Genomic DNA, 20,975 nt, shown 5'->3' on the forward strand with positions numbered 1-20,975 from the left:
CCACACTTAGAATACTGCATCCAGTTTTGGTCACCACACTATAAAAAGACGTTGAGTCTAGAAAAAGTGCAGAGAAGAGCAACCAGAATGATTAGGGGACTGGAGGCTAAAACATACGATGGACGGTTGCAGGAATTGGGCATGGCTAGTCTAGTGGAGAGAAGGACCAGGGAAGACATGATAGCAGCCTTCCAATATTTGAGGGGCTGCCACAGAGAGGGGGGGGGGTCAAGCTATTTTCCAAGCCACCTGAAGATAAGGAATAACGGATGGAAACTGACCAAAGAGAGATTCAACCTAGAAATAAGGATACATTTTCTGACGGCGAGAATAATCAACCAATGGAACAGCTTCCTTCAGAAATTATGGGAGCTTCATCATGGCTATCATCTGTAAGAAATAGTGTAGGGTCTTTTGCTTGAAAGGGGGGGTGGACTAGATGACCTACAAGGTTCCTTCCAACTCTGTTGTTCTGTTACTGTCCAGGCCACTGCATTTTGGACCAGCTGCAGCTTGTCCAGTGTGAGGTGACCAAGGTATCGTATGGGTGACTGTCCAAAGGGCAGCTGGAAGAACAACAGGTTGTGTCTTCTTCACTGAACCCTGGCTTAAGGAAACCACGGGATAGTGCACAGGTAGTCCTCAACTTACAACAGTTTGTTTAGTGCCCAAAGTTACAACAGCACTGAAAAAAGGGACTTATGACCGTTTTCACACTTATAACCATTGCAACATCCCCATGGTCATGTGATCAACATTCAGCTGGGTTACATATTGAAACTATAGCAATAGGCTTCACCAAGGTCCTCCATTCCGGCGGGGAAATCTTCAAAGCCGATAAGAGGGCTAGCTGTCAGACAGGCTAGGGCCGGCTTTGTAAATACTGTAGTTGTCTAATAAAGAGTTGTTGTTTGTCACTGAAGCCTGAGTCCTGTCTCATCCATTCACCCTATCTAACAAGCCACTTGGCAACTGACTCGTATTTACGACGGTTGAACTGTACCAGGATCATGTGATCCCACAAAGGTCTGACAAGCAAAGTCAATCAGGGAGGCCAGTTTCACTTAACAACCATGCTAATGAACTTAATAACGGCAGTGATTCACTTAATGGTTGCGACAAGCAAGGTCGTAAACTGAGGCCAAATTCACTGAACCAATGTCTCTTTTAGCCACAGAAAATGTGGGCTCAATTTTGGCCCTAAGTCAAGGGGTACCTGTAATGATGAATAACGCCATGCACGACTCAGCCACGGTCGGGGTTTAACACTCAATTATGACACGTAGACAAAAGGCAACTTATCCAACCGACTCCGATTCAAGAAATCACGAGGGTGAAGGGAAAACAGGAGGAGGAGGAGGTCGGTCGCTATTAGGCTTGTACAGCGGAACGCGGACGCCATCTGGCGGTCACTGTGGTGGAAGAAGCTTGGCGGAAAGGGGATTTCCTTTGAAATCGAAAGCAAAAGCGGCGCGTTGGGGGATTTTTGACTCCGCGTAGGAGTGGGCGGTTAGGTGCGGCGAATTTTGGGGACAGAGCGAAGTCAAGCTCGGCCCGGCTAAAAGCAGGCTTCAGGATTGAGAAGGACCAAACGCCCGCGATGGAAGGACTTTCCCGGCCGCGTCAGGAAGGTGAGAAACTGGAAAAAAGGGCGGAGGGTTACACTGATCTGGACGATCGAGCGGTTCCGGAGTTGCGGGGGACTCCACTCCCCATCATTCCCATTCAGCAGGGCTGCTCATGTTGGGTGCGGATTAGGGGCGCGCAGTCCACCTCCTCCTTTAGGAAGCTGCGTAATGAGCCCCGATTTCCTGCCCCGCTAAGAACTAACCGGACGCGTTTCGTCCTGCTTTGCGCAGGAACTAAACTTTTGGGGTCCTCTACTCGGGCCTCTACTCCGGAGGATGGGAGCGGGGTTCAGATCCTCTCTAGCCTAAAGAACCGATCTGGTTCTTTCTTCCCGAGAAAAAGTCACTGAAGAATTTCGGCTTTCCCGAGCGGTGCTGGGGTGCCTGTTGGGACCTGAGAACGCAGAATAAAACACGCAGCGAAGTGTCCTGTAACCAGAGAAGGCTTCGTGAAGTGTCCTGTAACCAGAGAAGGCTTCGTTGTTGTGAATTTGATCTTTCCCGAAATTGTCCCGAGACTTCCTGCACTCAGAGTATGAATAGTTAGGCTGCAGCCAAGGAATCTTTTGCTGGGAAGTCAGCTGATTAGATGCAGCATTGGGAGGCAATTTAGTTGAATCGAGGAGCCAAAGGTCTTATGCAGTGACCCTCCTCTTAAATAATAATAATAATTATTATTATTATTTGGTTAATCTTTGGTGAGATTCACAGCCTTTGAGGCTGGTTGATAGCACAACAGCTGGACTCCTAACCAAGGACGTAGGAACTGCTAAGGTAATATTGGAGGATATAAGCTGTTCCAAGTAGGGTGGTTTTGGTAGTCAGAATGTCCAAGTCCGATAAATTTACAATTTCCAAATTTTAGAATTATTATTATTATACAATTGTATCACATCGGCCAGTCTTTTCACCGGATTTGGCATTGATTACTAGTCGGGCCCCACCCAGGGGCCTAGGACTTCGTAACGTATTTTCGTAATATGCGTGCGGATCCAAGCAGTGCGGCTTTTTGCATTTGACTGATGGTGATTTTGTCAATTATTAACTGTTTTCAATGTAATTCCAGTGCTTTTGGAATAGCACCCAGTGTGCCGATTACCACTGGAATTACCACTGCTGGTTTGTGCCATAATCGTTGGATTTTGATTTTTAAGTCCTGGTATTTCGCAATTTTTTCACCAATATATCACCTGGTATTGCCATGTTTATGATTGTAACCTTATTTTTCTCAACCAGTGTGAGGTCTGGTGTGTTATGCACCAGTATTTTGTCCGTTTGTATACGAAAATCCCATAAGATCTTGACCATCTGATTTTCAGTGACTTTTTCAGGCTTATGTTCCCACCAGTTTGTTGTTGTTTTAATATTATAATTTTTGCACAAATTCCTGTTGATCATTTGTGCTACTGAATTGTGCTGCAATTTATAATCAGTCTGCGTGATTTTTTTTACAGCAGCCGAGTATGTGATCAACAGTTTCATCAACTTCTTTGCAGAGTCTGCATTTGGCATCATTAGAGGATTTTTCGATTTTGGCCTTAATGTCATTTGTGCGGATAGCTTGTTCTTGCGCAGCAAGCTATCCGCACAAATGCCATTAAGGCCAAAATCGAAAAATCCTCTGATGATGATGATGATTATTATTATTGTTATTGTTATTATTATATACTTTATTCATTAAACATGGAACTCAGCCAACTGAACATTCAAAAATGATGATGATGATTTCTTCTTCCTCCTCCTCCTCCTCCTCCTCATCTCCTCCTCTTCCTCTTCCTCCTCTTAAATCCATAATCCTCCGATTCAGATAACTGTAATCCTTCCCTCTCTTCCCAGAGCCCGTCAGTAAGATGCTGGTTCCTGTCATGTTTCAGACTGTTCCCCTGCTTCTCTGCGACCGAATCCTGCTCTCCCTGCTGGCTGGATGGGGCCCCTCCATGGACCCCCTGGGGACCACAGCAGCTTGGATGGAAGCTGCTCTGCGCCTGCTGGTTCTCTGGGGGGTCAGGGGCCTGCTCTCTGTGGGTGGGGCCTCCCCGATGTCCTCTTTCACGGTGGCTGCTGTCAGCATCCTGCCCCCGTTGTACCTGTTGGTGGGACACTGGCTTGGGGACCCTCCCCTCCTGGTCTCTTCGGCCGCTTGGTCCTGGTGGCTGGCAATCTATGGGGCGGTGGGCTTCTCCCAGCTCCTCTGGGGGATCCTGGCAGGAGGGCGAAGCACAGAGGAGTCCCGGAAAGAAGACAAGGCCACTTTTTGGAAGATGCTCAGACTTTTCGGTCCAGACAAGCTGTATCTCACTGGCGCTTTCTTGTTCCTCATCCTGGCGGTGATTGGTGAGTTTGTGCGGAGTGAAATCGTTATCTGTGCTGCAGGATAAATGAACCCCAAAGAATCCCCAGGGCTGGAATCACACACCACACACTAAAGAAAATAAAATAATTCAGTTGTGAGATGGTTGCCAGAAGGTCTTTAACAGACCCACTCTCAGCCTTTGAAATCCTGCTGCTGCTTTCGATGTTCTCCCTGAATCTGTCCAATGCGCCTCTCGGTTGCCTCCTGCACAGAGCAGGATTTCTGGAGGCTTCAGCCATTTCCCCCTGCCTCCTTCGTACCTGCTGATTGGTTTCCCAAGTGTGTCATTTGTCCCAGGATGAAAAGAGATGTAGACAGATCCTGGATCATTTAAAATCCTCTCCCATTCAACACTTCAAGCATGTTTTCTTCTCCCATGTTTTTCTCCCATCCTGAGGGACTTTCCCACCCTTTCCATAGTTCTCCCACTAGCGGCAGGGACACTGGGGCACAACTCAAGATTTCTTTGCATTTCACAGAATGATGTCCAGAGGAAATTTGTAATGTTTGTGTGTGTGGTGGGGGGGAGGGAGGTAAGCTGCCTTTCCTGATTGAGGTCGTACATCACCTTCTCTGTTCTTGGCCAACCTGCAGGTGACATGTTCATGCCCTTTTACACCGGGCGTTTGATTGACATCCTGGGCACCAAATATGACGCAGAAGCCTTTTACACGGCCATCTTTTGTCTCTTACTGGTCTCATTTGGAAGGTGAGCTTATTCCAGGCCCCGTTGCTGCAGTTGCCCTTAAGAAGGCTTGGAATTAATATTCTGTTGTCACCTGGCATTATGACCACAAGGTGGTACAAGGGAGTGATCATGTTGAATGAAGATGGTGAGGTATTTTTTTTCTTGCCAGCTCGAAGTGTTTTGACCTAGGCTTCACCAGAGCATGAAGCAAACTCCTTGTCCTGACAAAAAACCCTCCGCTCCTCTTTTATTTACTCTGGGAGGGGCCATTCATCATCCACTTTTAACCTTACTCCCAAGTCGACCCCTGTTCTTTAGCTGTTCCCTTGTCTGGCAACTCTGTGCAAGCGCACTCTGGAAACAGGCTCCAGCTGTTCATCTGCCTCACTGATCTCTGACACTGAAGGCAGATGATAATTGACATATGGCCCTGGCCCTCTCTCTGCCTCCGACACAGAGCCCTCATCAGAGGCTCCCCAGACTCCAGGACTGGCCCATGTTCCTCCCCAACCTCCTCATTGTCCAAATCTGCTGCCAGCTCTACTGGCCGCTGGTGGGCCACAACACTAAGGAAACTATTGATTGTTGCCTTCTTTGGACATATGTTTTGACTTCCCAGCGTAATCTCTGCTCTGGGGTTTCCTAGTGGCCTCCCATCCAAATGCCAGCCAATTTGATGCTGCTTAGCTTTTTGAAATCAACTCAGCTCTGCCAGATCCCTCCTGCAACTATCGTTTTGATGCTGGCTACATGTGTGCCACCTACTTTGGGGGAAGTACCTCTTCCCTCTTCACCTGCCAATCAAAGACCAGGTGGGGCCTAAATGAAGCTATGTGTACCTGTCACTCAGGCTGCTGGAAAGATTGGAAATCAGCTTGTTCTCTAGAGTTCTCCTGAAGCAAAACTTGACTTTTTTTTTTTTTAAGTCACGGATAATGGAGCCTCCTCCGCTTTTCTGGAGTGAGTAATGTATCTGCGGCGTTTATGGCTCTGGAATGCACACAGTTCAAAGCCACTCCCAGTCCCTTCCAGAGCCGAGGTTGTGCAGTGGTTAGAGTGCAGCACTGCAGGCTACTTCTGCTGACTGCCGGCTGCCTGCAATTTGGCAGTTCAAATCTCACCAGGCTCAAGGTTGACTCAGCCTTCCATCCTTCTGAGGTGGGTAAAATGAGGACCCAGATTGTTTGGGGCAATAGGTTGGCTCTGTAAACCGCTTAGAGATGGCTGTAAAAGCATTGTGAAAGCGGTATATAAGCGCAATTGCTTTTAGTCCTTCACAGGAAAGGGATGACGATAATAACTGTTATTTTGCTGTTTCTTTGTTTCTTATGCTTTTTAAGGAGTGCAAGAGCTTAGCGTTGAAAAACAAAAAAATAAATAAACATAAAAGAATTTATAATAAAGATCCAAATAAATAATGAACTTAATCTTAGGAGCCGTGGTGGCGCAGTGGTTAGAATGCAGTATTGCAGGCTAATTCTGACTGCCAGGGGTTCAATTCTCACCAGCTCAAGGTCGACTCAGCCTTCCATCCTTCCGAGGTCGGTAAAATGAGGATCCAGATTGTTGGGGGCAATAGGCCGACTCTGTAAACCGCTTAGAGAGGGCTTTAAACTGAAATGGTATATAAGTTGAAGTGCTATTGCTATTAATCCATTAATTAATGGCCCCTTTAGGAACCAGTAGCCAGCAGGAAAATGTGCTTCATCTACATCAGAGCTTAGGCTTGTATCAGGGATCTTGTTGCTGTTTTTAATTCAAAATGAAAGCTGTCTGGTGCTTTTTCAAAATGGGGAAGAGAGTTATTTTATCGTATTTTTCGGAGTATAAGACTCACCAGAGTATGAGACACAGCAATGTTTTGAAGAGGAAAATTATAAAAAAAGTTTTTGCACACTGCAAACCTCCCCAAAATGCCCCATTTTTCGTGAAAACGGACTCATTTTTTAAAAAAGGGCATGAATAGCTCTTAGGAGGCTTGTAGAGTGCTCCTGGGGGGTGGGGGGGCAAAAATGAGCAAAACCAGCTCGTTTGTTGCAAAAGGGCATTTTTCTTGTCAAAAAAAGGGCATGGAAAGCCTTTAGGAAGCTTATAGAGTGCTGCTGGGGGCTGGGGGGGCAAAAAGAGAGGGGGGCAAACAGAGCCGAGGTGGCGCAGTGGTTAAATGCAGCCCTGCAGGCTACTTCAGCTGACTGCAGTTCTGCAGTTTGGCTGTTCAAATCTCACCGGCTCAAGGTTGACTCAGCCTTCCATCCTTCCGAGGTGGGTAAAATGAGGACCCCAATTGTTGTTGGGGGCAATATGCTGACTCTGTAAACCGCTTAGAGAGGTCTGAAAGCCCTATGAAGCGGTATATAAGTTTAACTGCTAAAAATGGGTCATTTTTTGCTCATTTCTGCCCTCCCCAGCCCCCAGGAGCTCTCTGAAAGCCATTTAAAAGCTAAAAAATCGGCCATTTTGGTGAAGGGGGTAGAGTTTTGGGAGGCAAAAAAGTGCTGTATTCAGTGTATAAGATGCGCCCAGATTTTCAGCCTCTTTTTTGAGGGAAAAAGGTGCGTCTTACACTCTGAAAAATATGGTGATCTCAAATGGTGGGGTAGATCTGTCAGTGATTTCCTTTTGTACCTGGGTCAAATCCAGTAGGTGCTTATACATGGAGCTTTGACTCTTGTTTCCATTGGTGGAGCAGGAACCAATCCCCCCTGCTGTTTCCCTTCTAGCTCCACCTTTGCCAGCTGCCGTGGGGGGCTCTTCATGATCACCATCTCCCGGATGGTCATCCGGACTCGCAACTTACTCTTCTCTTCTCTGGTGCGGCAAGACCTGGCCTTCTTCCAGGAGGTGAAAACAGGTGAGGGCCCAAAGAGGCAGCCGCTATTTCTGGAACTGTGTCAAGGAAAAAGATTCTCTCAGGTGAAGCCTGTCTTTGATAACTCTGCAGACCATTCATGTAATATTTTCGGGAAAAAGATGGAAGTACTTCACCAGCGCACCATTCTGTTTTCACTCCCGCACACATACCCTTGGGATTTTCTGGTGGCCTCCCATCCTTGTTTTGACCAGGTCTCATCTTGCCTAGCTTTTTGAGCAGAATAATACTATGGCTGGGCTTTGTTTTGGGATGAACTCAGCTCCTGGGACTACATGGTCACAACTCTGTTTTTTTTCTTGCCGGCCATAAAGAAGTAGTTTCCACCGGCTTTCTCCTGAGATGTTCTTTTTCTCCCACCTTTTCAGTCCGATCTGCAATCCTGGCCTCTCCCATTCAAGTGCTAATCAGATTTAAGCTTAATCAGCTTTTTAAAAGATGGGCAAAAATTGGCTGGGAGGAAGTGTTTATCTGCCCAAGAGAAACGCAACCCTTGGCTGATTAAAAAAAAAAAAACGACACTCAGATGTCAGTGAAAGGACTTTCCTCCAGAAGTTGTGGGTGCTCCAACACTGGAAGTTTTTAAGAAGAGATTTGACTGACATGGTAGATGGCTGTGATGGCAAACCTATGGCATGTTTGCCATAGGTAGCACATGGAGCCATATCTGCTGGCATAGGAGCCATCAGCTCCAGCACGCATGCCCGCGCTGGCCAGCTGATTTTCAGCCTTCCAGAGGGCTGGAGGAGGTGGTACTTCCAGTAGGCCCATTGGGTCCATTTTTTGACCTCCCCAGGCTCCGGATTCTTTACTGGAGCCTGGGGAGGGCAAAAACGGCCTCCCTCAGAAGCCGGAAACGGATCTTTTCCAAACTTCCGGTAGGCCCGTTGGGTCTGTTTTTCACCCTTCCCCAGCTCCGGAGGCTTTCCTGGAGCTTGGGGAGGGTGAAAATGGCCTCCCCTGGCCCCCCAGAGGAAATAACAAGCTCAGTTTGGAAGTGAGCAGTGCGGTGTGCGTGGGGGTGAGGAGCGGGGGGGGGATTGTGCATGAAGGCGGGTATGCGCTTTGCATTATGGGTGCCGGCACATGCACCCTTGCATTTTTGGTGCCCAACAACAAAAAGGTTTGCCATCACTGGTATATGGTTTCCTGCTTGAGCAAGGTGTTGGATTACAACACCTTCAAGTTTCCTTCCAACTCTGTTATTCCTTGGATAGGAAGCTATCCTGAAATCCTAGGGGTGTAGTCTGGATTTAGGTAGAAATGGTGACTCATTACAAAGAGGATACTGTATCTTTTGATGCTATGTCCATGACTTTGCCCTCTTCCCAGGAGGGTGGTGGATGGACTATTTCCTATAATCTCCCTTCCTGTGTTGCCAGTATGGCATTTGTTGAACAATATCTCTTTGCCCACAGGGACACTGACCTCCCGCCTTTCCAAAGACACATCTATGATGAGCCGCTCGGTGCCGCTCAACACCAATGTCTTCCTGCGCACCCTGGTCAAGTCCGTTGGGCTCTACGTATTCATGATCGGCCTGTCCTGGCGCCTGACGCTGCTGATGCTGATCGAGACCCCACTCATGATGGCCGTCCAGAAGGTCTACAATGCCCGACACCAGGTAGGGATCATGAAGGCAGAAGGCGGCCTAGAGGGAATGGCGGACACTTCTGGGTTTCTCTAGTCAATTGCAGGCAGTGAAGGAGTCCCAACTTGGGTGAGGGAGGGAATGAGCCAGTTCATGGAAAGGAAAAACAAGCCAGAGAGCAGAAGAAAAAAGAGACTTCAAGGGAGCTGAGCAGCACCAGAACACGGTGGCATCTCCAGAGGGCCAGAAAAAGCAAGACGGCAGCCATGTGATTAAAATTCACTCCCCTGTCTGTGTGGCTTATACAAAAGGATTGGTTGTTGGTTGTGTGGCCTGGTTTCCTCTTCCTGGACTGAAAGAAAAGGGATTGTGTTGTGTCCCTGGCCATGTCTTCAGGTGAAAAGAAGGAGGATGAGATGCCGCCTACTGATAGCTACAAGGAGAGAGAGAGAAGGAGTTGGGGCAAGACGAGAAGAAAGTAGAGGCAGACAAAAATATAGGAGAAAAGCTGAGGGACTTCCTACAATATATCCTCAACTTGTGATCACAGTTAGGACTGGAATCTGGGGTATTTAATAAACTGGTCATTAAGCAAGATGGCCACATGATTATTTTGATTATGTCTGCTATCCTGGCATTCCCAGTTGTGGTCATTAAGTGATTTCCCAAGTTATTAAGAAGATGGAGCAAAAATGCTGCATACTATAGCTGAAATGTGTGCAAATCTCTGCGCAAAGTTGGAGGCTTTTTTCACTCTCAAATGCTCCTCCATCCCAATGAAGAATTTCAGCTGCCCTCCAAGCGTTGACGGGAAATTCTTCAGTGGGCTGCAGGAACGGAACTGAAATCTTCAGGATTTCAGCTCTTTTTCACTTTCAACCTTCCTTGCCGGTTTTTGCAGTTTCTGCCGAAACTGGCAGAGAAGATCTCAAATGGTGATCATGGGGAGTTCAGCAACCAGTTGTCAATGTGAGCTAGTTGCCACCTGCCAAAAATGTGGTCATGTGATCGCAGGTGGGGAGCAATGCTTTACGACAGCCAGAAATTCTTTAAAAGCAGAAAACTACTTTGACCAATCATTAACTGACTGGTATTAAATTGAGGGCTACGTACAATAGGATTATAAAAATAGTTCTGAGAAAATAGGCATGAAAGAAAGATCATACTAGAACAAAGTTTGTTAGAAATAGACAGGATTGTAAAACGAGCAGGATTGCAATTTTTTATTTGTAAAGGCAATAAATAATATATAAATAAGAAATTGTGATAAAGTTTTCCCTCACTCTGAAGGGAGACAAAATGGAAAAAAATGATGATGCTTGAGACCCTCTGGATTTCTTTGACTCTTGGTTCAACCCATCTCTTATCTCAAAGAGGTTGTTTCCAAAGGCAGTTGGATTTCTTAATTTTCCCCCCTTTGAAAATGTTTCACTTCTCATCCAGGGAGCTTCTTCAGTCCAAGCTGTATGGTGGGGAATGACCTTTAACAGTAACATAGTTGGAAGGGTCCTTGGAAGTCATCTAGTCCAACCCCCTGCTCACGCAGGAGACCTGTACTAGGGATTCGAACTGCCAACCTTTCTGATAGACAAGCTCAGTGTCTTAGCCACTGAGCCACCTAGTCAGGGTAACTGCCTTACCAATCAGTTAGAACTGAAGAAGCTTCGTGGATGAGAAATGAAATATTTTAAAAGGAAAAGAAACAAACAAGAAAGTCTGATTGCTTTTAGGATAGAGGTTCCTTTGAGATAGCCATTACCTGGGTGATTGAGAATCTCTGTAGACCAGCAGTCACCAACTGGTGGTCAGCGTTAAAATTTTGGTGGTCTGTGATAAAATTTTGATGGTCCGCGGAAAAATATTTGCATTTTTTTTATATTACACTAAATACTATTTATCTTTTTAAAAAATCATATTGGTGGTCCACGGGATGTAAAATTATGAATTTAGTGGTCCCTGAGGTCCGAAAGTTTGGTGACCCCTGCCGTAGACAACCCAACTCTTAATTAGAATAAATGAAACACCCCCATCCCCTGAAATGATAATGGGAGGGTACATCTCCCTCTCCAGCTTGCACTCTGGAATCCAGTTGGCTGCAAGTGAGAAATAATCGAAATAAAATAGAGGCATGAAGCCTTTGGGGGGTTTCTCTGCTCCAAATGAGGGCATTGGACTTTGATTTGGGCATCCTACCAGCAAGATAACTGGCCTAAGGTAGCTGACTTTGCCACTTCCTTCATGATCCATCCAGGCTTTACTGAAGGCAATCCAAGATTCGGTGGCCCGCTCAGAGGAGGTGGTGCGTGAGGTCATCTCGTCCATGGAGACCGTGCGCAGCTTTGCCACCGAGGAGAAGGAGTCAGAGCGTTACGAGGCATCCTTGGGGGACACTTGCCGTCTGAAGAACCAAAGGGACTTGGAAAGGATGGTTTACTTATTTGTTGTACGGGTAAGTTCTCTGGGCTCTCCAACATTGGCAACTTTAAGGCTTGTGGACAGCAACTCCCAGAATTTCTAAGCCAGCCATGTTGGCTGATGAATTCTGGGCATCGTAGTCCACAAAGTTGCCAAGGTTGGTGATCGCTGACTTAGGTTCTTTAAGTGAGTGATTCCTAACCTGTGAGGATTCCTGTTCAGATATCAATTTTTTTTTAAAAAAAACAATTTTGAAATATGGCTTAGATTTTAGAAGGTTGTCAAGTCTTGCTAGCTTTTCTTACTTTGCTTGAAAGGTTGTAAACATTTGGTGTCTTTGCCCCCAATCTCACAAGATTTTATGTACTCTGTATCATAGTAGTTGTTAGCATTAACCTCTCATCAAGAAGGTTTTTCGGTTGAAAGGTCTTCACTTCCAAAAATCAAACCACAAATGAATCCAGTGAAATCCCAGTTTGAAACCCTATTTTTAAAAGGGATCGAATCAAGATCTCGTGAAGTGTTACCATGTTTCCTCAAAAATAAGTCCTAGCTTGATTTTTACATGTGCACCCAATATAAGCCCTACCCCCAAAATAAGTCCTAATTAAGACCCCGTCCATGCCAGGGTGTACGGGTAAAAATTAAGCTGGGGTGGGATGGGGGCGTAGAGCTGCCCTACTACTTAACTTCAGACAATTGCAGTCAGGCCTCCCACACCCCAACACTTGCCTCGCCAGCCCATTTCTTCTGCAGCCAGCAAGGCTCTCCTGAAGGCCTATGCAGCTGATAATGGAACTCCCGATTGATCTGGTGTATGGTCTGCTTGGGTGGAGGGGTTGGACTAGATGACCTACAAGGTCCCTTTCAATTCTGTTAATCTATACCTATCTAAGAAAGCTAGGTCCTCGCATAGTGTACCTGAAGTGGGATAATTTGAGCCTGGTCATTTGTGCCTTGAGCAAGAATGCTGGTTTCATTTGTTCAGTGACTCATGATAATTCTGAGGAATCTTCTCCGACACCAAAGTTTAAGACTGTCAATGCTCTTCCCATTCTTCTTCTTTAAAGTCCAGCTTTCACTTCCATGGAATGTCACAGGGAATAACCACGGCTTACACAATCTTTGTAGTCAAAAGCACATCATGACATTTGAATATCTTTTCCATTCATGGCTGCCCTACTGTTTCTCCTACTCCAGGTGCTCCAGTTGAGCTTGAAGTTCATCCTGCTCTTCTGTGGCTACCAGCAGATCCAAAACGGCCTCATGACCAAAGGAAACCTGGTCTCCTTCATCCTCTACCAAGCAAACGTGGGGTGGTACGTGCAGGTCGGTGAACACTTTGATTTGAAAAAAATTTTTTTTTCCCCTGTAGCACTTTGGGTTCTTCGGTGGCGGTTGTGGAATCAAACGCAGGACACAATAGCCAAAAGTTATCAAGTGCAGTATTTATTTAATTATTTAACAGTGGGTGCTGGAAGAATGCCCTCCAGAGCAGGGGTATCAAACTCAAGGCCTGCAGGCCAAATCCAGCCTGTGAGATGCTTAGATCTGGCCCACGGAGCTGCCTGGGAAACAGCTAAGGATCAGCCTGTGGTGCATCTGGCAGCAAAAATGGAGCTCGGGAAGGAAATGCAGCTCGGGAGGGTTGAGCTCCGTTTTCAGCAGTGACTGCCTCTGGCAGCAAAAACAGAGCTTGGGTTGCCTCCCGGGCTCTGTTTTCGCTGGTAGAGGGCTGCAGGAGGCCGTGGCAGCAGAAAACAGAGCCTGGGAGGGCTGCGTGCGGGCTGCAGAACGTTGAGCTGGCCACACCTGCCCTGGCCATGCCCACCCAGCCATGCCCACTCAGCCCCCAGAGGTCAAACACAACCCTGATGTGGCTTCAGTGAAATCAAGTTTGACCCCCCCCCCCCCCGCTGCAGAGGATAATGGGAGAGAGACTGCTATAGTCAAAAGGATGCATTCGTGTTTGTAGATTTAAGGAAAGAAGGAGAAAATAATAGTCAGACATATACTTAGGGAAAAGATGATATAAGTGTAGATGTTCATAATTAGTAAACCCAAGTTACTTCCCTGCTCTTCTACTGCCAGTGTCCTCAAGAAAGAATAATTGTCTAAAATAGAAAGAAACATGTCAGTAATGGTGCCATGGAAATTTTGATAAGGACTAGGAACTTGAAGGTTGCCACAATTAGCACAAATTCCTTCTATGTTTCTGTTTTGCTAATATGGGACTGCTACTCCTTTTTGCAGAAAGCTTTGCATTATACACAAATCAGCAAGTAGCAAGTAAGTGGAAAGAAAATAAAAAAGATGCCTATAGAAACATTCTTTTTTTTAAAAAATCCTGCTTTTTCATTGAGGAAATAACTGCCTATATCAGGGTGTCAAACTCGATTTCATTGAGGGCCACCCACATCAGGGTTGTGTTTGACCTTGCGGGGTGGGGGGTGGGCATGGCCAGCTCGACATCTCTCATGTCAGGGGCGTCTGTGGTGGCCCATGCGCTCTGCCAGCAAACACGGGCTCCTGAGCTCCGTTTTCGGCTGCGACAGCCTCCTGCAACCCTCTGCTGGTGAAAATGGAGCTCTGGAGGGCTGCCCTCGCGAGTTTCTTTTTCACTGGCAGAGGCACTGTGGGCCAGTCCTTCATTGTTTCCAGGGCGTTCCTGCCGGCCAGATCTAAGCACCCCATGAGCCGAATCTGGCCCCCAGGCCTTGGGTTTGCCACTCCTGGCTTATATTATGAATTTGATTGGTGCTTCTAGTCTTGCCCAAATTATTTCCATCCCTTTAAGTTATTTATCCCCAGAAAGGCTGTTTTTCTTTTTAAAAAAGTGCTTTGGGGGCAGTTACAAAGGAATTACAATGTGTTTGTCTTTTTTATTTTCTATTTTGTACCCCCCCCCCCTTCCCTCTTTGATTGTTAGCCGCCCTGAGTCTCTCGGGAATAGGGCGGCATACAAACTGAATAAATCCAATCCAATCCAATTAATTTTGTTGGAAATCTTTATAAGGTGTGGGAAGAGGTTCCAGATTTCAAATAAGATTTCCTTAGGTTCTCTTTTAAAAGTAATTTATTGCCACTTTAAACCATTGGGAACAGAAGCCAGTAATTTGCACCAAGTTGCAAGTTAAAAATTGAAGGTAGTTTTGGCTGAAACTCTTCAGGGAGCAAAGCAATTATTTTCTAGAATTCTGTTGCTTTCAAAAAGTGCTTGAAACAGCCAGGAGATACACTACCCCTCCTTCCCTTTTCCCTCCTGGACTTTCTCACCCAGCGGGAGGCAGCATCTGCTCGGTGTGTTCAGAAAGCTGGGCTGGGTCTGGTTAGTTGGATAGGAGACCATCTAGAGATCCCGAGTTATTGAGCTGGACTTACAAACCTCCCACCAAGGCACAGGCCAGGTTGTTTGGCACTCTTGTGAAGAAAACTGCAGGGACACACCTGTGTGGTCAGCAGGAGTCTGTTTAGACTTGTGCATATCATTAAAGTTCATCCTCTTCCCGAGGCAGCAGCTTTCAAGTTGAGCCTGTCTTCTTTGTGGTGGCCCCTCAAATAATGGAATACTGCTATCCTTAATGTTCAAGACAGAGTAGGCAGCTGTATTCCTCCCTTTGCAGATGCTCTCACGTCTTAACGTTGCCGCTCCTTCCTTTTCCTCTCACAGGCCCTGATTTACACCTACGGAGATGCCCTGAGCAATGTGGGCGCCGCAGAGAAAGTCTTTGAATATCTTGACCGGGAGCCCTCTGTCCGCACAGAAGGGACGCTGTCTCCAGAAACCCTCGAGGGACGCATCTCCTTCCAAAATGTTTCCTTTTGCTATCCCTCCCGCCCTGAGATCCAGGTCCTGAAGGTACCTTATGGGAAGCTGGAAGGCACCCGAGTGGCTTTGCATGACACCCCAAAAGTACCAATAGTGATAGCAGATTTGTATACCGCTTCACACTGCTTTACAGCCCTCTCTAAGCCGTTTATAAAGTCAGCCCCCAACAATCTGGGTCCTCATTTTATAGACCCCAGAAGGATGGAAGGCTGAGTCAACCTCCTGGCTGTGGGCAGAGTTTGCTTGCAATACTGCATTCTAGCCACTGCGCCACCACACCACCAGTACATCTTTCAAATGCAATTGTTAAAGTTGCTAAGTAACCTGGTTAAGTAGGTTGTGTGTTCTACAACTCCTTTAACATTGATAAAGAACATTGGAAGAATGTTGAGACTTGAAAGGCCTTTAAAAAGACGAAGCCAATTTCTGTACAAGTACCCCTCAACTTACAGTAGTTCATTTAGTGACTGCTCCAAAGTTATAACAGCAGTGAAAAAAGTGAGTTATGGCCATTTTTTTCACGCTTACAAAGGTTGCAGCATCCCCGTGATCAGAATTCAGACACTTAGCGACTAATTCATATTTATGACGGTTGCAGTGTCCCGGGGTCATATGATCCCCTTTTGCAACCTTCTGACAAGCAAAGTCAATGGGGAAGCCAGATTCACTTAACGACCGTGTTACAAACAATGACTCAGTTAACAACTGTAGCAATAGAACAAAACTCATTTAACAACATTCTCAGTTAGCAACAAAAAATTGGGGCTGAATTGTGGTTATAAGCCAACGGCTACCTGTACTGTATGAGACTCAGACTGTGGGGTCTAAATATAACATTAACGCTGCATCTTCCGGCTTCCTTTTGCATGCATTTGCATCTCTTTGGCGTAGAATGTCTCCTTTGAGCTCCGCCCTGGGGAAGTGACGGCCTTGGTGGGCCCAAACGGCAGCGGAAAGAGCAGCTGCATCGCCCTCCTGGAGCACTTCTACGAACCCCAGTCGGGGCAGGTTCTGCTGGACGGAAAGCCAGTTGGGAAATATGAGCACAAGTATCTCCATAAGCAGGTGAGGGAGTCCTTATCACCTGCAGGATGAGGCCTAGGTCTCTTTGGTGGCTGGAGGGTTACACTTGGGGAGGTTTGGGGAGAGGAGTAATGCTGCAGACTAGGCAGGACCACATGACATTAGGATGATATGGTTGGAATTGTCTGGGGTTTAAGAACATCTATATCATCCATCTATATCAAAAGGGTTGGTGGGGGACAGTGCAGAGTATCCAGGACCACATTAGAAGATCATGGCAGGAATTGTCTGGGGTTTAAGAGCATTTATTTAGTTGTTAGTTTGTTAGTTTGTTGTTCATCTCGCCAAATGCTTGGCAATTTTCTTTGTGTGCTTGTTTTAAATTTCTAATTTTTATGGCAAAGACCGCATTTTTTATGCCGTTCCTTCCTCAAAAAAAAAAAAAAAGTGAAAGAGCCTCTGGCTTTCAGAAATTGTGTGGCTGATATCCAAAATTCCCATAGAGAAAAGTGAATGCAGTGCCGCTAAGGCAACTTTGAAAGCCACAAAACTGGGGCTTGGAATCTCCAAAGTGGCTCAGATCTGGTCTGGTGCAGAAGGTAGTAAAATATGCATGGGATGAAAGGCTTTGGATTTCTTATGTTCCTTGATAGGTTAAAAAGGTGCGGCATTCAGGATATTTTGCCCACGTGGTTTATATAGCAGTAGACTTATATACCGCTTCATAGGCCTTTCAGGCCTCTCTAAGCGGTTTACAGAGAGTCAGCATATTGCCCCCAACAATCTGGGTCCTCATTTTACCCACCTCGGAAGGATGGAAGGCTGAGTCAACCCTGAGCCGGTGAGATTTGAACCGCTGACCTGCTGATCTAGCAGTAGCCTGCAGTGCTGCATTTAACCACTGCGCCACCTTGGCTCATGGTTTATGTTCTGAGATAAAAGATTGGAATCTCCTGTGAACTATAAATGAGGCCGTACCGTTTCTCTGGCAACAGTCTAAAGGTTGCACGCACCCCCACCCCGATGTAATATGTTTTGATGACCTTCCTAGTCTAGCCATGGACCTGGAATTCATCCAGGTTTTTCCTACTTAGTTTTGAAAACCAAGTGAGATTGTTTGGATGTCGCCACTTTGCCTCCAAAGATCAGATAGCTCAAGGTCTACATTTGGGAGATGTAGTGAATCTTATGCCTGAAACAGCTGCACTTTGAGTGCACTTGAGCCCCATCTTGGAAAGTGGCGCTTTCCCCTGAGCCCAGCCCTGTCCTGATAGGCCTCCCTGTCCAATTGCAGGTGGCCCTAGTGGGCCAGGAGCCCGTCCTGTTCTCTGGGTCCATCAGGGAGAATATCACTTACGGCCTACAAGGCTGCAGCGAGGAAGATGTGATCAGAGCAGCCAAAGAAGCCGATGCCTTGGGATTCATCCGTGAACTGGAAGGAGGCTTTGATGCAGGTGGGCAAAATCCCCCCCTTGATTACAGTGTTGCCGAACAAACAGAGGTTGCAACTAATCCTTGAAGTCCCCCTCCCCCGCACTCACCTGATCGCAATCTGGGTGCTTGGCCACTACTGCACTTAACCACAGTTGCAGTGCCCCACAAGCACTGCATTCCTATTTGCAATCTTCCTTGCCAGCTTCCCACAAGCAAAGTCAATGGGGAAGCCGGGGGGGGGGGGAATGGGAGGTCACAAGTTGCTGGAGTAAATCTCCCCCCACCTTGCAGGAATGACTCCAGTACCCACAAAGGGAGGCATGTGCTGCTTTGGCCATACACCCACTCTATCTTGCTTGGCAGCAGACATTCCGGGGGCTAAAGTGTCGTATGGCGCTGTGGCTCCCTGTGTATCTTCCCTCACCAACCCACATCCAAAAGGCCTCTCCTGCACTGCTGCAAGCCCCCCCCCCTCAACCTCTGACATCAGCCACCTATTGCCTGCCAGCCTCCTTATGAGCCTCCCAGGACCTGCAAATACCTGTAGCCAACAGCCTGACTTTGCTTGTGAGGAGCCGGCAGGTGATGGCCAGGAGATCCTTGCCTAATGACCAGTGAGATTATCTTAACAATGGCCGTTGGGAAGGCGTGGATTGTCTTCACTAAGCAGAGCGGTCATAAAACATCAACCTTGCAACCACATCGCTTAGCAATGAAAATTCCTGACACAAAAGCTCTTGTAACTTTAGGACCATCTGTGAAGCTCCAAGTTACACTGATTATTTTAATTGTAATCATATCATTAAACTACTAATGCAGAAAAGAGAATTCAAAGAGCTGATTGCACTGTTGCGCCGTTTCCAAAATCATGAGTTCTAAAATCTCTTCTACCATTGTTTAAAAGTGCAGGGGTCTTTTCCCCTCCTCTTATTTTCCCTGAAAATAAGAGAGCCAGCTGCCCAAGTTGTGGTGTCTCCCTCCCACTTCAAAGAGTGTCAGGTTTTGCCTTGTTCTTCAACTAATGGCTTTGCCATCCCTTTAGGGCAACAAGATTTGGTTGGTCTTGACTTTGTTCTTGATATCCTCTGTCTCTCTTGCTTGCCTTCTTTTAGAGGTGGGGGAAAAGGGGGACCAGCTCTCCATTGGGCAGAAGCAACGGCTGGCCATCGCCCGGGCCCTGATCCGTGACCCGAAAGTCTTGGTGCTGGATGAAGCCACAAGTGCCTTGGACTTCAAGAGTGACGATGCAGTGAGTGTGTGTGGGGGTGTCCATGAAGGGCTGGGAATGGACTTTGGCTGGAGTAGTTTAGGGTCGCTTAAGGGCTTAATCTGAATGTTTGAGAGGTGACAGCATAGGAAAACTGGGTTTATTTGACCTGACATGTCGTAATTTCTTCCAAGTTTATCTTGGTGATAAATAGACTTTAAAATCAGGGTGCCCTCTCCTGATTTAGAGTTCTTCTATTGAATTATCTTTTCTTTTATCAGCTTGTCTTCTAAGAGTTATTATGATTTGAATCTCAAGTTCTCCAAGAGCTACTGGCTTATGTACAGTGAAAACTATTGAACAATAGCACTATGTGAGCAGATAATATGGATCTAAATGTTTATTTGTTCAGATGTACAGTAAATGTATTTATTGATTTTACCAATCTGACATGACACTGGTCGTAAACCAACTCTGGGCTTCTCACACCTACCATACATAAAATTAAATCAGAAAATATAGCCAAACAGCAAAGTGTATTACAGAATGAAATCAAATATTTGAATATTTTGCACCAGTGATTCTCACAAGATTGTGATACTGGGAAGGGAAGGGAAAATGGTGGGCAGCTTCTCCTCTGTGCTATGTACATTCTGGTGAGAGGGAAGTTCCCTGAGGAGAGGCTCCAGGTTGAATCTGAAAGATGGGAAAACTAAACTTCTGGTCCCAGTGACCAACTCAAAGTGGATCATGCCACATTCTCCTGAGACACATATACTTGCCTTCATTCGGGTGGCTTTTATTGGTTTTCAGACTGCGAAACCTTTGGGGCCAAACTGTATTGCAAAGGTGGAGAAACACTTTTCAGTGGGAATGTGAGGGAGCTTCTATCTAGAGTGTATAAGGAACCCACGATTTTCTCTGGATCACTGCTTCCTTTTCCAGATCCAGCAGTCTGTGAAGAGTGGAGGCCGGACAGTGCTGATGATTGCTCACCGGATGCAGACATTGGAGAATGCAGACAAGATTGTGATGCTGGAAGGAGGGGAGGTTGTGAAGAATGGGACTCAACACGGAGCTGATGGGCCAGAGAGGCCCCTACTACAGACTGGTGGAAAGGACCTAGGCGAAATGACTTCTGGAGTTGCAACGGAGATGTCAGCCATAGGATGCACTGCTTTTGTAGATGCCAAATGAATGATTTGCTGGGGAGATAAACAGCACTCTTAGGAAAAGAGAGGGACCCAGAAGCTAGCTGTCTAGCAGCTTTTGACCAGTCAAGGGTTGCCGAATTGCAGCCATTTGGAAGGAGGTTGTCTTTCTCATCTGGGCACAAGTCATGTGGTGTTAAGTAACAATTTAGGCCCTGGAAACTCCACAGTGTAAGGTGCAAAATCCCATTTCAAGCAAGTTGTACTTAGCAAACTCATCAATACCCCCGTTTTGTCCTTTAAATTTAGTATGTGAGACCTTTTTGTACAACCTGCTCTTTTGTCACACTTTTTAATATTGGTTGCAGAAATTTCACTTCCTGTTTATTTAACAAAATAAAGTTCTGTGTGATCCCTTTTATTTCTAGCAAATGTGCATGTGGATGGAAGTCGCATAGATAGGTCTAAATTAGTGTGATTAGAGAGCGCCACAAAATGATTGCATCATTCGAATTTGTACTACTGGAAGGCATACTGGACGTATTATGCAAAGAGCCAGCTCCAGAGAAAGCTCTAGTGCTGGGGGGGAAAGGCAGAAGGAAAGAAGTGGATGAGCAGTGCAAGGGGAATGGATTCAGTTACTAAGGTGATGGGAAGCCCTGAGGATCCAGGTGTATCTGGATGTTAAGAATTGACAGTGACTTGAGGGCATTCAATCAGCCAATCATCTATACACTAGATTAAGTCAAACGCCAGTTTTTCTCAGCAGCAACATGAAAGTAGGTTA

At 46.4% G+C, this 20,975-nt stretch overlaps 1 protein-coding gene across 1 annotated transcript; it reads left to right on the forward strand.

Moving 5' to 3' along the window:
• The first annotated feature begins 1,467 nt into the window (after positions 1–1,467).
• Positions 1,468–20,172, forward strand: TAP2 (transporter 2, ATP binding cassette subfamily B member). Its single transcript, XM_087711243.1, is given in 13 exon segments — positions 1,468–1,631; positions 3,465–3,962; positions 4,576–4,690; positions 7,390–7,520; positions 8,957–9,162; positions 11,381–11,578; positions 12,745–12,873; positions 15,215–15,403; positions 16,265–16,438; positions 17,691–17,850; positions 18,943–19,079; positions 19,983–20,105; positions 20,107–20,172. Coding segments are annotated over 13 exon segments (2,157 nt in total). The 5' UTR covers positions 1,468–1,600.
• The last annotated feature ends 803 nt before the right edge of the window (positions 20,173–20,975 follow it).

The sequence above is a fragment of the Thamnophis sirtalis genome, unplaced genomic scaffold, assembly GCF_051295495.1.
Source record: "Thamnophis sirtalis isolate CommonGarterSnake01/CBP01778 unplaced genomic scaffold, rThaSir2_p1.2 scaffold_3, whole genome shotgun sequence".
Lineage (NCBI taxonomy): Eukaryota > Metazoa > Chordata > Lepidosauria > Squamata > Natricidae > Thamnophis > Thamnophis sirtalis.